General features: G+C 41.0%; 1 protein-coding gene across 4 annotated transcripts in view; it reads right to left on the reverse strand.

Moving 5' to 3' along the window:
• Positions 1-13,782, reverse strand: part of zbtb20.L (zinc finger and BTB domain containing 20 L homeolog) — a 449,779-nt gene that overhangs the window by 2,615 nt on the left and 433,382 nt on the right. For 3 of the 4 annotated variants that reach the window (XM_041581418.1, XM_041581417.1, XM_018245826.2), the window contains 2 exons: positions 9,107-9,292; positions 1,641-3,218 (listed from right to left, as the gene is read on the reverse strand). In XM_041581418.1, the coding sequence (XP_041437352.1) occupies positions 1,641-3,198 (1,558 nt within the window). In that variant the 5' untranslated portion in view covers positions 3,199-3,218; positions 9,107-9,292. The remainder of the gene's footprint in view (positions 1-1,640; positions 3,219-9,106; positions 9,293-13,782) is intronic. The other variant, XM_041581419.1, reaches the window with a different exon arrangement.

Here is a 13,782-nt window from a genome sequence, read left to right on the forward strand (position 1 = left end):
TTCATCAGATGGAAGAAACACTGAACATCCCCTAAAGCTTTGCTTCTTAATCGTGTGCCCCCCAGATGTTGAGGGGTTAAGGCATGCTGGGAGCTGTAGAATAATGATATATGGGGAGCCAAGTTTAAGAAACAGGGGGCTATGGTTTCCCCAATGACCATTAACCCTATAAATATGCAGAGGGGGGAGTCACAAACGTATGAAACATTTTGAAAGCTCCAAAGGGAAATTGTATCTGAAAGTGATATATATATGTGTGTGAGTTATTAGCCACTGAATATTCAGATACATGTCCATAAATATCTGACATTCATCATGAAGGCTGTTTTCTTTTATCTTTGCATTGGCCCAATAGACTGCTGGCAAACATCCCTCTTTATATATTGTAGTGGTCTTGGCATGGAGCTCGACCATCCGTTACCATTTAGAGCTCTAATAGGGAGACCACCTGTTCTCTACATCACCCACCCATACTCCTCCATGCTCCAGGGAATTGTATGAGGAGGCCTGAACTGGGAAATAACAACCAGTGAGGGTATAGGTAGTAGTTGAACTAATAAGACTCATACTATGGATTGTAGGGGAAATGTAATGCTATATGGAGTCAGACTGGGGAGGGTATCAGTGCCTGGAAGGTATATTAATAATTACGGTGCCCATATAGGTGACCATGTACGGGATTGTTGGAATCAAATCATTTCAACCCAGTTGATCTGATCACCGCACCGAGTTAAATCAAGGAAAGTTGACCCTACAAGTTGATGAGCAGCCATCTTTAGTGGAGAGACGTTGTTCTATCTGCTATTGCTTATATTCTCTTCTGGTGTCAATACGCAGTAGAGCTTAGCGAGACCTTTAACCCAGAGGGTTTTCCAGGTTGTTTTCCTAGGGGAGCTCAAAGCAATGGCTGAGGGCCCAGTCTGAAGGCAAGTTGAGAAGAAGGTTTTCTCAATGGGCTGAAAACACATTAAAACTATAGTTCAGTGTAACTGTATTTGCGACTGTAAGTGGGGGACATATTTAGTACCGTAGAGGGGGAACAGAGCCCAAGATGTCTCTGAACATTTGCTTCATACCTCTCCTTTTCTGATGATATCAAACATACATTAATTTCTATGCCATGAACTCATTCAAGTACCTTTACCTGGACTATTCAGTCCTCAATTGATCAGTTTTGGTTTTTATAGCTGCTGTGAGTTATTACCCTAACTCCTTACTTACTCCTGCTCTAACCTACCACCTCCAGTATAGTGCCACCCCTCCTACCACCCATTCTCCCAAAACACTAGCAGCACATTCATATATATATATACTCATTCTCATTCTCAATCTTAGTTTAATCTGATGGCTGCCCTAGTCCCTCATACACACACATAGATGGAGCAAGTTTAGATGCATATTCAGTGCCTTTCATATAAGCAAACAGATGGAGGGGCTTTTCATGTGTATTAAGGCTTAAATTGGTGCCAATGTGTTCACATCAGGGATACAATATGGAGTCATGTTTCTCTGCATGCATTTAAAGGCCCCATAAAAGCTGCTCCATCTGTAGTCTACACAACACAGTCTAGTGTCATCCTATAACAGGGATACAATGCTATGGTAATTACCGATGACCCCCACACATATTGTCCACTCACCTGTATGTACAAACATGTGCTTCACGTAATTCTGTTTGGCGGTAAAGGTTTTGCTACATTGAGTGCATTCATAAGGCTTTTTTTCTCCTTGTGCACTTGATGTGCTGTGACTTGTTTGGGATGTGTTCTGATATTGGCCAGCAAATGAAGACACGCCAGCTTGGGGTACTGTCACAAACTGGGTTTGCTGACCAGCTAAAGGTTGGGGCAGACTGAAAAGGAAAGGCTTGTGCCCACTGCCAGCTGCTTGGGTTGTGAAAAGGGTAGGGAGATAAGTGTTGCCCGCTGTGCCAATGACCTGAGTGTTACTAGTCAGGGTCAGCGGCATTCTCAGATTGCTGGTGAGTGTTTCTGTCTGACGTAGGTAGAGTTGGGTATTTGGCATTGCCTGCGCTATGGACTGGGAAACTGAAGTCTGTAAGACCCCCTTTTCAGTGCTATTGCTAACTCTGAGCACTGTGCTGTTCGTATCCAGGGTGTTGTTCCTCTCGGGGGAGGAAGGGCTGGTGTCTAAGTGCCGTTGGTTTAAATTTTCATTGCCTTCAGCGGACTCTGCTTGTGAAGGCTCTTGCTGACCCTCTCGGCTGAGGATGGGCATGTACTGTTGCTCTATGGAGTCAGGCTCTGTGCCAATGGATGAGCTTACTCCAGAGTCAAAACTTTCGCCTTTGGGTCCACTCTCAGTGCCTTCTGCTTGATCAGTGTCTTCAGTGCACTCTTCTGACTCATTCCTTTCTAGGGCTTGCGTTCTCTGTTGCCCATAGTAGTCATAATCATCCTCCACCTCCTGCTTGATGTGAATGTTGCCCATTAGTGTTTGAATACGAACAGGGCGAGGCTGCTTACGGCAGTGGGTGGTCTCGGGAGTTGTAGCGAGGTACCTCTCCATTCTCTGGGATCGTTGGTGAATGCGCGTGATCCAGCTTGGTTCCTCCGCATGGTTTTGCCTAGGTAGCCCCAAGGCAGTCTCATGGCTTACCAGAGCTCCACTATAGAAGGAATGCTCCCCACTGCCATTCTGCATGGAACATGTATACAGAGCCGAGTAGATTCGGTCAACGCTATGCTGACGATGGCTCTGAAGGTAGTTTGAGTCTGTGTCGCTGCTCTGCCCAGAGGTGCCTGATTCAGGGGTTCCCCTGGGTGTCTCTTGACCAGAGTCCTGTAAAAGGGGGTATATTCCTCCAACATTTTGTGAGACAATTCGCGTGCATTCGTCGATGACTGTTTTTATCTGCAGAATACTGGCAGCTGTCAAGATCTGCAGTGCCTCCGACTGGGAAACCCTCAGCACCCCGCTGTACATGAAGTCAATGAGCTTCTGCACCGCATGAACCGATACCACCGAGGGTATCTCGATGTCGCTGTATCCAAGTAGCAGCTTGTCCTGGAAAAATGGACTGCCAGCGGCCAGCACGCAGCGGTGGGCCCGCAACATGCTTCCGTGGATTCGGACCGTCACGTCACAGAAGTGGCCACGGTTGCGCTGCTCGTTGAGGGTCTCGAGCACGGAATTGCTGAAGTTGTGGAGGTTGATGCTGTGAATGCGCTCTGTCATCCCCTTGCAACTGATGTCACCTGTGGGACGGAGAAGAAACATCGTGTTAGAAGAGGATTGGAGTCAAAGAAGAACCAAAGAACATAAAGCTGCCCATGCATGGTGAGGTCCACTCATTGGTGGTCAAGTCAACAAAGCAATGGAGCCAACTGAGTACTAATTCAATTATTTTGACCTGTAGTCAACAACATGGAGCCCATGTAGACTTGTCAGTTATGGGCTGTCAGTTTTCAGCTTCTGGTTGCTAGGGTCCAAATTACCCTAGCATCCATCATTGATTCGAGTAAGAGACTGGAATATGAATAGGAGAGGCCTGAATAGAAAGATAAGTAATAAAAATAGCAATACATTTGTAGCCTTACAGAGCAATTGTTTATTAAAATGGGGTCAGTGACCCCCATTTGAAGCTGGAAAATAGGAAAAAAAGGCAAATGATTAAAAAACTAAGAAAAAATAATGGCCAATAGAATTGGGCATTCTATAATATACTAAAAATGAACTTAAAAATAAACCACCCCTTTAAAGGGGATATAAATCCATATATAACATTTCGTACAATGAATGAATATTTAGTGCTAAGCAACTTCCTAATATACAGTTAAAAAAATGCAGAAATTTTTCAAAGTTATTTATGAAGGTAACTGCTATTGAAAACACTGCGTGTCTGTCCATTTTTGTTCCCTGCCCTGGCAGTTTGTGAAACAATGTGAAACAATGTATCAGTCTATGGAATCCACTGACTTGGGAAGGATCAAGCGAAGCTGCTACATTGTTTCAAGGGACAGAACCAGCGGAAATGGAGAGAGAAAACTACTTTCAATTCCATGAAAAAATGTATAGTGGAAGGTTCATTATACAAAATTTAATCTTGATAGTTTATTATTATTATTGTTATTATTGTTATTATTACTATTATTATCATTGGTAGTATTAGCCATAATAATAACAGTGTGAAGAAGAAGAAGAAGAAGAAGAAGAAGAAGAAGAAGAAGAAGAAGAAGAAGAAGAAGAAGAAGAAGAAGAAGAAGAAGAAGAAGAAGAAGAAGAAGAAGAAGAAGAAGAAGAAGAAGAAGAAGAAGAAGAAGAAGAAGAAGAAGAAGAAGAAGAAGAAGAAGAAGAAAGGAGCTGACAGGGACGGGGAATATTCAATTCCTACTTGTCTCACAAGGGGGCAGTGTCCTATAACTAGATATCAACTTATTCAGCAACACACCCTGCTATAAATTCTCATAAACTCTTCCATTATTAAACAGTGGGGCTTAAAAAAATCCAACTAAATCCAAAATAAAAAAAAAGCATAAAATAAAAGGAGTTACATGAATAATATGAGCAGGTTTATTCTGTCAGGCAATTAATAGGTAGGTAACATTCGCGCATACTAATTCTGATTTGCATAAATATGACGCATGACATTAGCACCACATTAGCACCCAATTTACACCAGAGGAGCAGTGAAGGACAAGTGTTAATAGTCAACAGGATAAGGCTTAATGTGAACTGATTTACCCCTGTATGAGAGTCAGGCCCCGTATCATTGGCTACATGTGGGTCTCACCAGGCTCTATATGACAAGCTGGGGCCCAATTATAACAATTCATGTGATGCAAGTAAAGGACATGTACATTGAACATATTACATATAAAAAATACAACAAACAGCTCATATAAGAGAATCCTGGAAGAAAGAGCTTACAATCTAAAGACATAAGGTTTAGAGAAACACAAGGTATGTGCATAGAGCTATTTCTTTTGGCAACACCATAAGAACTTTCTCAACCTACACCCGCCCAATACATTCCTAGGAACAGATCTCTGATTTTCTTCACTTCCTGCCCACTGGCTGCTCTACTTCCCATTGCCTGCTCTTCTTTCCACTGGCTGCTCTCCTTCTTATTGGCTGCTCTCTTTCCCACTGGCTGCTCTCCTTCCCATTGGCTGCTTTCCTTCCCACTGGCTGCTCTCCTTCCCATTGGCTGCTCTCCTTGCCATTGGCTGCTCTCTTTCCCACTGGCTGCTCTCCTTCCCACTGGTTGCTCTCCTTCCCATTGGCTGCTTTCCTTCCCACTGGCTGCTCTCCTTCCCACTGGCTGCTCTCCTTGCCATTGGCTGCTCTCCTTTCCATTGGCTGCTCTCCTTCCAAGTGACTACTCTACTTCCTGCTGGCTGCTCTCCTTCCCGCTGGCTGCTCTTCTTCCCACTCGCTGCTCTCCTTCCCATTGGCTGCTCTCATTCCCACTGGCTGGTCTCCTTCCCACTGGCTGCTCTACTTCCCATTGGCTGCTCTCATTCCCACTGACTTCTCTCCTTCCCATTGGCTGCTCTCATTCCCACTGACTTCTCTCCTTCCCATTGGCTGCTCTCATTCCCATTGGCTGCTCTCCTTCCCATGCCATGTACAGATGGTTTTGCCATTGGGCTATCTCTAGAAGCAGTTCAAAGCAGATAAATGGAGACTTGGCTACTAGAGTAACAATGTGTCCCCCATGATGTCATTCATTTACTTTCCTCCCAACTGGTTATGGGAGAGAGAAGAGCCCAAGAGAATAAAAAATGTCTCCCAGAGCAGATGATGGAGCTGCTTATTCAGGGCGGGGGATTCCTAATGATGATCATGTAATGAAGCCCAGGTATCACCCTAATTGGATTAACCCTCCACCTCCCCATACAACTGTCTGACCCTTTTATGGTTTTATTGTAGTAAGGGTAATAAGGCAAATGATCTCTTTGTAAAACCCTAAAAACATTTTAAAAAAAATAAAGGAAGATAATGAAATTAAACTTCCAACAGACTAAGTTGGCCATGTACTGGGCAGTGTAGGGGGCCCTCCGACAGGCTTCCCCCCAATCGATAGATCTGGCTGAAAATTGGCCAGATGTTGATAGCCAGGATTAAAAATCCCATTGGATCAAGGACTGTATCGCTTCATTGATGCGGTCCTAGGTCCAACATTCTCGTTGTTGTGATCCTATAGCTGGGCCCTAGGGCCCACAATTGGAGCACCCCGATATCGCCCAGCTCAAGGTGGCACATCATATTAAGGTTTGGCTATCTTGCCAAATGAGTGGATCTCTCTTAAGAGTTACTTCTTGCTCCGTCCCTGTCCTTACTTTAAGCTGGAGGACATTGATGGTACTGGAAAGTCGCCCAAGCCACCCACTCTCAATGAGAAACAAGTTCAGTTACAATTGGCTGAAAATTAATTATAGTCAAGACCCTAATATTTATTGACCCAACTACTTTTTAAAATGAATTTTTGGTCCCGTTGTGCAAACCCAACACCTCAATGGGGAGGGTGAATCTGTGGAACAAGTTTCCTTGCCTGAAATAAGTGAGGAACTTTATCTTGTTGCCGAGTTCCTCCTTTACGAGGATCAATGAAACTCAGTGGGTGGCTCTGGAAGGCACGTTCTACTGATGATTGACTTCCAATCAATGAAACACATTTAGTTTAGACCAACCGATCAACAAATAAACTGGTGAGAAGTGACTTCATGTATTGGCAGTGCTCTAATTGATGTGTCTGTGTATATATCTGTATAAGTGAGGCGTCTGGGGGACATTGGAGGCTCCATTTCCATCAGTGGCAGAAGACATTGCACAGGGCTATGAAATAACTGAATCGGCACCTTTAATCGTATTGGTCAGAAATAAAGACATTGGGACCATTCTACTCAAGTCTAAGCCAATCAAACTTCTCAGCAACCAGTTCCACACAAATGTTGCAACTATGGTCGTTTCTTTTGGGGTGCTCTCTTTTTCGTTTAGGTATCAAAATATTAGAAATTAAGTTACTCTTCCTGGCTACTATATAAAAAACAACAGCACATTTAGGTGGAAAAAAACACTTGGTACAAAGATTTTGGCTTGGCCAAGTGAACTTCCTTCAATAGCCGAATAGTAGTGATGCGTGGGTCGGGATTTCCTGACCTCAACCCAACTGAACCCTGTGGGATGAACTGGAACCTCAAATGTGAGCCTGGCCCCAACATCAGTGTCCAACCTCACTAATGCTCTTGTGGCTGAATGGAAGCAACTCCCAGCAACAACTCCCAGCAGCAACGTTCCAACATCTAGTGGAACCTTTACAAGAACAGTAGGGGCAGTTATAGCAGCAAAGGGAGGTCCAACTTTATATGAATCTCCTTAGTTTGGGCATAAGATGTTGGAGGGGGCAAAGGTCCAGATAGCTCTGGCCATGTAGTTTAACATTTGATGGTTTACTGTTTTATAACTCTTTATTTGTGACATTTATAGAATATATCCACAAATGACTAAAGCAAAAAATACATAAAGAAAAATAAATAAACAGAAAAGGTTACAAAAATAATATGAATCAAAAACAAAAGAAGAAAAAAAAGCGAAAAGAGAAAAAAAACCCATTTGTACAAAGCCTGATCACATTTATATGAAGGACAAAAGTCTTATGAAGGACATTAGTATAATTACGTCTGTTCAAAAAGAAACTTCTCCCAAAGTGACCATATGGATGTATGAAGATCAAGTTTATCTTCCATGAGAGCTGATAAATAATTCATAGATTGGATAAATTTAAGACTATTAACAACATGTAATATAGAGAGGGAAGGAGCCAACCAGTAGAGGGCTATAGCCCAACGTGGAGTGGCTAGTATCTGAGAAACCAATTTACGTAAATGTGGAACTAACTTAGGATGGGCCAATGACAAAAGTGCTGTTTCCATAGATGGTTCCATGGTTACCCCTATTATCTTAGAAGCCATATGATAAACCTCAGTCCATAACGTTGGCACATGTTTACTGTTTTAACTAGGGATGCACCGAATCCAGGATTCGGCCAGGATTCGGTCTTTTTCAGCAGGATACGGCAAAATGCTTCTGCCAGGCCGAATCCGGCCTAGCAAATTAGGGTTTGGATTCGGTTCGGTATTCGGCCGAATCTTTCACGAAGGATTCGCGGGTTCAGGCGAATCCAAAATAGTGGATTCGGTGCATCCCTAGTCTTAACCCGAAGGCCCAATGCCATGGCTACTAGACCCAAATTACATTTCTAAACTCTAAACTCAATGCCAAAAATGTGCATTTCTGTTTAGATATCAACTGATCTGTGCTAAAAAGTTCACTCATACGACATGGGGAGGGTTATTAACAAAAATCCGAATTTATCTCATCATTTAAATAAAAAAACCATGATCAAACTCCTATACCCGATTTTACCTTATTTCTTATTAAACAAAAAGCTTGATTTAATCTGTTCGGGTAAAAACTCGAATCGTACACTTTTTTATGAGTTTTTTCCTGAATCGCAAGATCTTTTTTGTTTCGGGGGGAAAAGCCTGAATTTTGACGATTTTTGCCCAAAAAGTCTGAAATGGTCGGCTTGTCGGACTAATTCTAGCACAGACCACATAAACTTCAAAACAGGACAGGGACCTCTGCCATTGACTTTTAAACAACGTCGCCCAGGTCTGAGAAGGCGGATTTTCAGATTTGAATTTGAATAAATATTGAAAAATTCCAATTTTATATAAAAAAAAATTAATTTTGCCCCAAAAATCCAGACGGAAGTTAATTAAATAACCCCCAAGATGTTATAGATTTTTTTTTTTAAAAAAAAAGAGTAGAAACCCTACAAAACTGAAGAAAGAGATGTTTAAAGTAAGAGCACCATTTCCTATGGCACAAAACCGATGGGGAAACCAGTTGATATTGAGCCTCTAAAGAACCTGCCCAACTAGAGGAACCAGGAAGTGAACCTGAGAAGGTCAGAGATAAAGATACAATGGCTGACCCACAGCACTGCCCACAAGAGACTAAATGGCCAATAGGAGCCCTGGTGGTGGCATTTACATGGCTCACCATATAGTTCAACAACACCTACTGGGGGCTCCTTATCAATGCGTTTTGGCTTTTGCTGTGGGAATGTACTCACTATCAGGCGACGCGTGCTGATTGGTTGCTTGATGTCTGTATGTGTTGAGTGGATAAGACTGGGCACCGGAATTGAAGAGCTACAAAGTTCTGGCAGGGACGGCCTGGCTTGGCACTGCCTCCTCTCCACTGACTAATCTCATTCTCCACAGACGCCTTCTGCTTTTCAGCTGTCCTGCGTTTCTTCCTGTGAACAGACAAAGGAACCTTTCAGGGGAGCTGACTGCATGTTTGGGAAGAGGAATTTTTAGAATATGTTAAAGATAACTTCCATTTCTTTTTTTTATTCCCTCTGAGAAATGGACCAGCGCACAGAGAAGTGTAAATTCTATCCATCAGCCTCTGAGGAGAGAGAGGGACAAAAAGACCCAACCTTGGCTTGCGCATCCGAGCGGCTCATTCTAAGGGCAGGGAGGCAGTCGTCTATAAAAAGCTCTGCCTATCGTTTCTATAATAATTCCCTAAAGAAATAATTAGTCTTATTAGCGGGGCCTTAATTATTCAGCAGAGGAAGGCTGGGAAACTTGGGAAACTTGGGAAACTCACACAAAACGCTGTAAAATACGGAAGCGACGCCGATGTCAAATACAGGAAAATTTGGCTAAATTCCACTTTCTGTGAAAGAGAGCGACTTTTGTGAATTCTGTCGGAAATAAATACTGCTGTGACCTTAAAGGGGTCAGTTAAGAAGCCAAAACTTTCAGAATAAGAACATTTTCATTTTTTTATAGAAAATCCTATTTAATATTTATTATAGTTCTAGAAGTCTAGAAATCCTGAAATTGTACATTTTCGTTGCTTATCCATTTCCACCGCTGCGGATTAATAAAAAAATGTATTTCCAGTAAAGAATTGGTAATTGACTGTGGGAGGCCGAACTTTTTTATAAAAATGTGTATTTTGGCATTGACTTAAAAACATACATTTTTTCACCTAATAAACCATCAAAGTCACCGCAATCATACCCAGGGCTGGGATCACCATTTTAATATCAAAATTGCATTTTTCCTTTCATTTTTACAAAAATCAATTGTTCGACATACAAATTCGACATAATTGGAATAATAAAATTTGATCAAATCTAATTCGGATCATAGGAATGATTACATTCATTACGGAGTAATTTTAATGGTTTTGATTTTATTTTTCAAACCAAATATATGACAAATTTGTGGCTGAGCTTACATTTAAAAAAAAAAAAATGTTTCCACTTTATTTACTTTGAAACAAATATGATATTTTTTTTATTAGTTAACAATTGTATCTGTTAAGGCTGTGAAAAAGGTATTAGGTCAGATACAAAAGAGCCCCATTAATTAAAATTCAAGATTGAGGTTTTTTACACAGTTCAAGAAAATCTCATGGCAAAAAAACCCTATTATGACCAAATTCAAATTTTTGAGATCTGTTAATCAAAAATATCTTGAAAATTCAAGCAAAAGAATTGGGCACCTAAGGGGCTGATTTACTAACAATCAAATTTCTATTTTTTCCATGAATCTCTAAAAATGTGTGGTTTCCTAAAAAAAAAAAAATTAAACTAAACTCCCAACTACTAATTTACTATTTACTAAAAATCCAAAAGAAAAAAGCACGTGCAGGAAAGGACGAATTTTTGCATCGGAAAGCTCTGCCACACTTCATGCAACTTTATCAGATGTTAATTTGAAGATCTTATCAATTTTCAAGGTATAACCTGGCGAAACAGATTCTGGAAAAAAGGGTAACAGATTGGAAAGTTTGCACTTTGATAAATTTGCAGAATAACGATTGTTCACCTGGCAAAATGACGCTCAAATTCTCTAGAGCTGAGCTTTTTTGCTAGCGAATTGTCAGCTTCGCCTATTAATAAATTGCCGATATCATTGCAAATTCTCATTTTGGTGAATTTTCTCTTAAAAAGCCTATTTCGCCTTTTAGTAAATTTGCCCCAATGGGAGCTGCGAAGATCCTATTGGACCATTTTTAGTCCATTCGGACTTTTAGAGGTTTTCTGATTTTTTTTTTGCTAGGAAAAACTGTTACAAATGTTTTAGAGGTATTCGTATTTTTATAGGATCGTTCAGCGATATTTTCCTTTCGTACTTTTTTTTATCCTGAGCTTTTAATAAATTTCACGACATTCGTGATTTTAGTGAGTTTAGCCGTGGTTTATGGGTCCATTAGAGGGTGTAATGGATCCTTGTGACAAATTTGGTCTGTTGGCTTCCCTCTTTGGGGTCACAATAAACGCTGCTGAGTTGGGCGCTGTCTCCATACGTTGATTTCCCCGCGATGCGTGAGCTGTAGAGAGAATAAGGAGCCTCTTTTTAAAGGGTCAAATCAAATCTAATTGAATTTCGCCCAATTTCAAAATTTTAGGCAAACAAAAGTGGCCGCTCATTACAAAGAAAAATTGGAACGGTGATCCCAGGACTGGATACACCTGCAGTGACTTTGATGTTTCATCCGATGGAAAAAACGACATATGTTTTTAAGTCATTGCCAAAAAAAAATCTTTTTTTTAGTTCGGCCTCCTATAGGCATTCACCAAGTTTTTAGTGGAAATACATTTTTTTAGTTGAACATATTTCCTTAAATTTTAAATAAACAAGCTGGAATAATCCACAAGGGCGGAAATAGATAAGCAACAAAAACGCACAATTTCCAGAAAAACAGGATTTGAAAAATGAAAAAAAAAAAAAAATGAAACCATAAACTGGAAATACTGGAAAACTCACATTTGCTGGGGATAAGGCACTTTGGTTGAAATACAATCTCTTATGGATTATTGTAGTAGAACAAGGTCAATTTGACCAATTTTCATGTGTAAATAATGAACCACGAGCCTCTCCTGCTCCAATAAAATGACATTTCATATGGGGAAAGCACCTCAGTTTGACCCAAATTTTGTAAAACCATCTTTTCAAACCCACTTTCTACACTGGAAAGTAAAGCTTGATAGATGATTATTACTAGATCCTGCTCCAGTGGAACTTAAAATCTAAGATTTTTATAACATGAACACAGTTTTGAGCATTTTAGAGAAGGGGACAACAACATTCCTTTAAAGGGGCTCATTCACTAAGGGTACAGCTCAGTTGGCGCAGTGATTATAGGTACAAGGAAGTATATATTAAAGGAGAAGGAAAGCTATGGAGGCATTTTATTGCCAATAGATTAGCTGCAATAGTGCAAGCTAGAATGCTATATTTATTCTGTAGAATGCTTTAACATACCTGAGTAAACAGTTCTAGAAACTCTCTGTTTGTTTAGGATAGCAGCTGCAGTATTAATGTGGTGTGACATCACTTCCTGCCTGAGTCTCTCCCTGCTCTGGACTCAGATTACAGCAGAGCAGGGAGGGGAGGGGGAAGAGGAGCAAACTGAGCATGCTCAAGCCCAGGGCAATAAGATTTAAACTAAAGGCAGGAAGTCTGATACAGAAGCCCATGTGTACACAATAGAAGGAAAGAAATGGAGAGTTTCTTTTGACACGGGACTCAGAGCAGCACTACTTTGGGGGTTTACTGGTATATTTAGATGGACCTTTCTGATAAGGCTTACTTAGTTTTAACCTTTCCTTCTCCTTTAAATGGGCTGTTCACCTTTAAATTAACTGTTAGTATGATGTAGAGAGGGATATTCTGAGACAATTTGCAATTGGGTTTCTTTTTTTATTATTTGTGGTTTTTGAGTTATTTAGCTTTTTATTCAGCAGCTCTCCAGTTTGTAATTTCAGACATCTGGTTGCTAGGATCCAAATTCCCCTTACAACCATGCACTGATTTGAATAAGAGACTGGAATATGAATAGGAGAGGCCTGAATAGAAAGATGAGGAATAAAAAGTAGCAATAACAATACATTTGTAGCCTTACACAGCATTTGTTTTTTAGATGGGGTCAGTGACCCCCATTTGAAAGCTGGAAAGAGTCAGAAGAATAAGGCAAATCATTCAAAAACGATAGAAAATAAATAATGAAGACCAACTGAAACGTTGCTTAGAAGAAGCCATTCTATAACATACTAAAAGTTAACTTAAAGATAAACCGCCCCTTTAAGTATAGGGATGTCCCTTTGAGCCATTACCACTTTGTTTTGCAATTTGACCCTTCTTAGCAAATAAACACTTATATGTGTTGCCCACTAATCCCATCGCTCACGGACACATTTTATTTTGCAATATTCTGCCATACGGAGGTCTCACTGTTTTCCAAAACCCCCAGAGACAAAATCCAAGTGGACAATTCCCAGTCGCACCTGAAGGGCCTGAATTCTCACTTGGATCAGTACAGAGCCTGGATCACAGCTTGAAAAACACAGTTTTATGTCAGAAATAATTCCAGTGAAACCGGCAGAGAGTCCAAGAGGGAGAGCCAGTGCCAAGACAAGGAGGAACGTGTGTTTGGGTCCTCGGCAGCTATTGGCAGCTCTACCCTCCTTCTCTCTGAAATGTAATTAAGATGTTTGTGCAAAAAAATACATTTTCCAGTTGTAAGGGAAGATGGGTCGAGCACGGGGAAGATGTGTAAGAGTAAGAGCACGGGGAAGATGTGTAAGTGTAAGAGCACGGGGAAGATGTGTAAGTGTAAGAGCACGGGGAAGATGTGTAAGTGTAAGAGCACGGGGAAGATGTGTAAGTGTAAGAGCACGGGGAAAATGTAGTAAGAGCACGGGGAGATGTTAAGTGTAAGAGC

This window comes from Xenopus laevis, chromosome 2L (genome assembly GCF_017654675.1).
Source record: "Xenopus laevis strain J_2021 chromosome 2L, Xenopus_laevis_v10.1, whole genome shotgun sequence".
In the NCBI taxonomy this organism is placed as follows: domain Eukaryota; kingdom Metazoa; phylum Chordata; class Amphibia; order Anura; family Pipidae; genus Xenopus; species Xenopus laevis.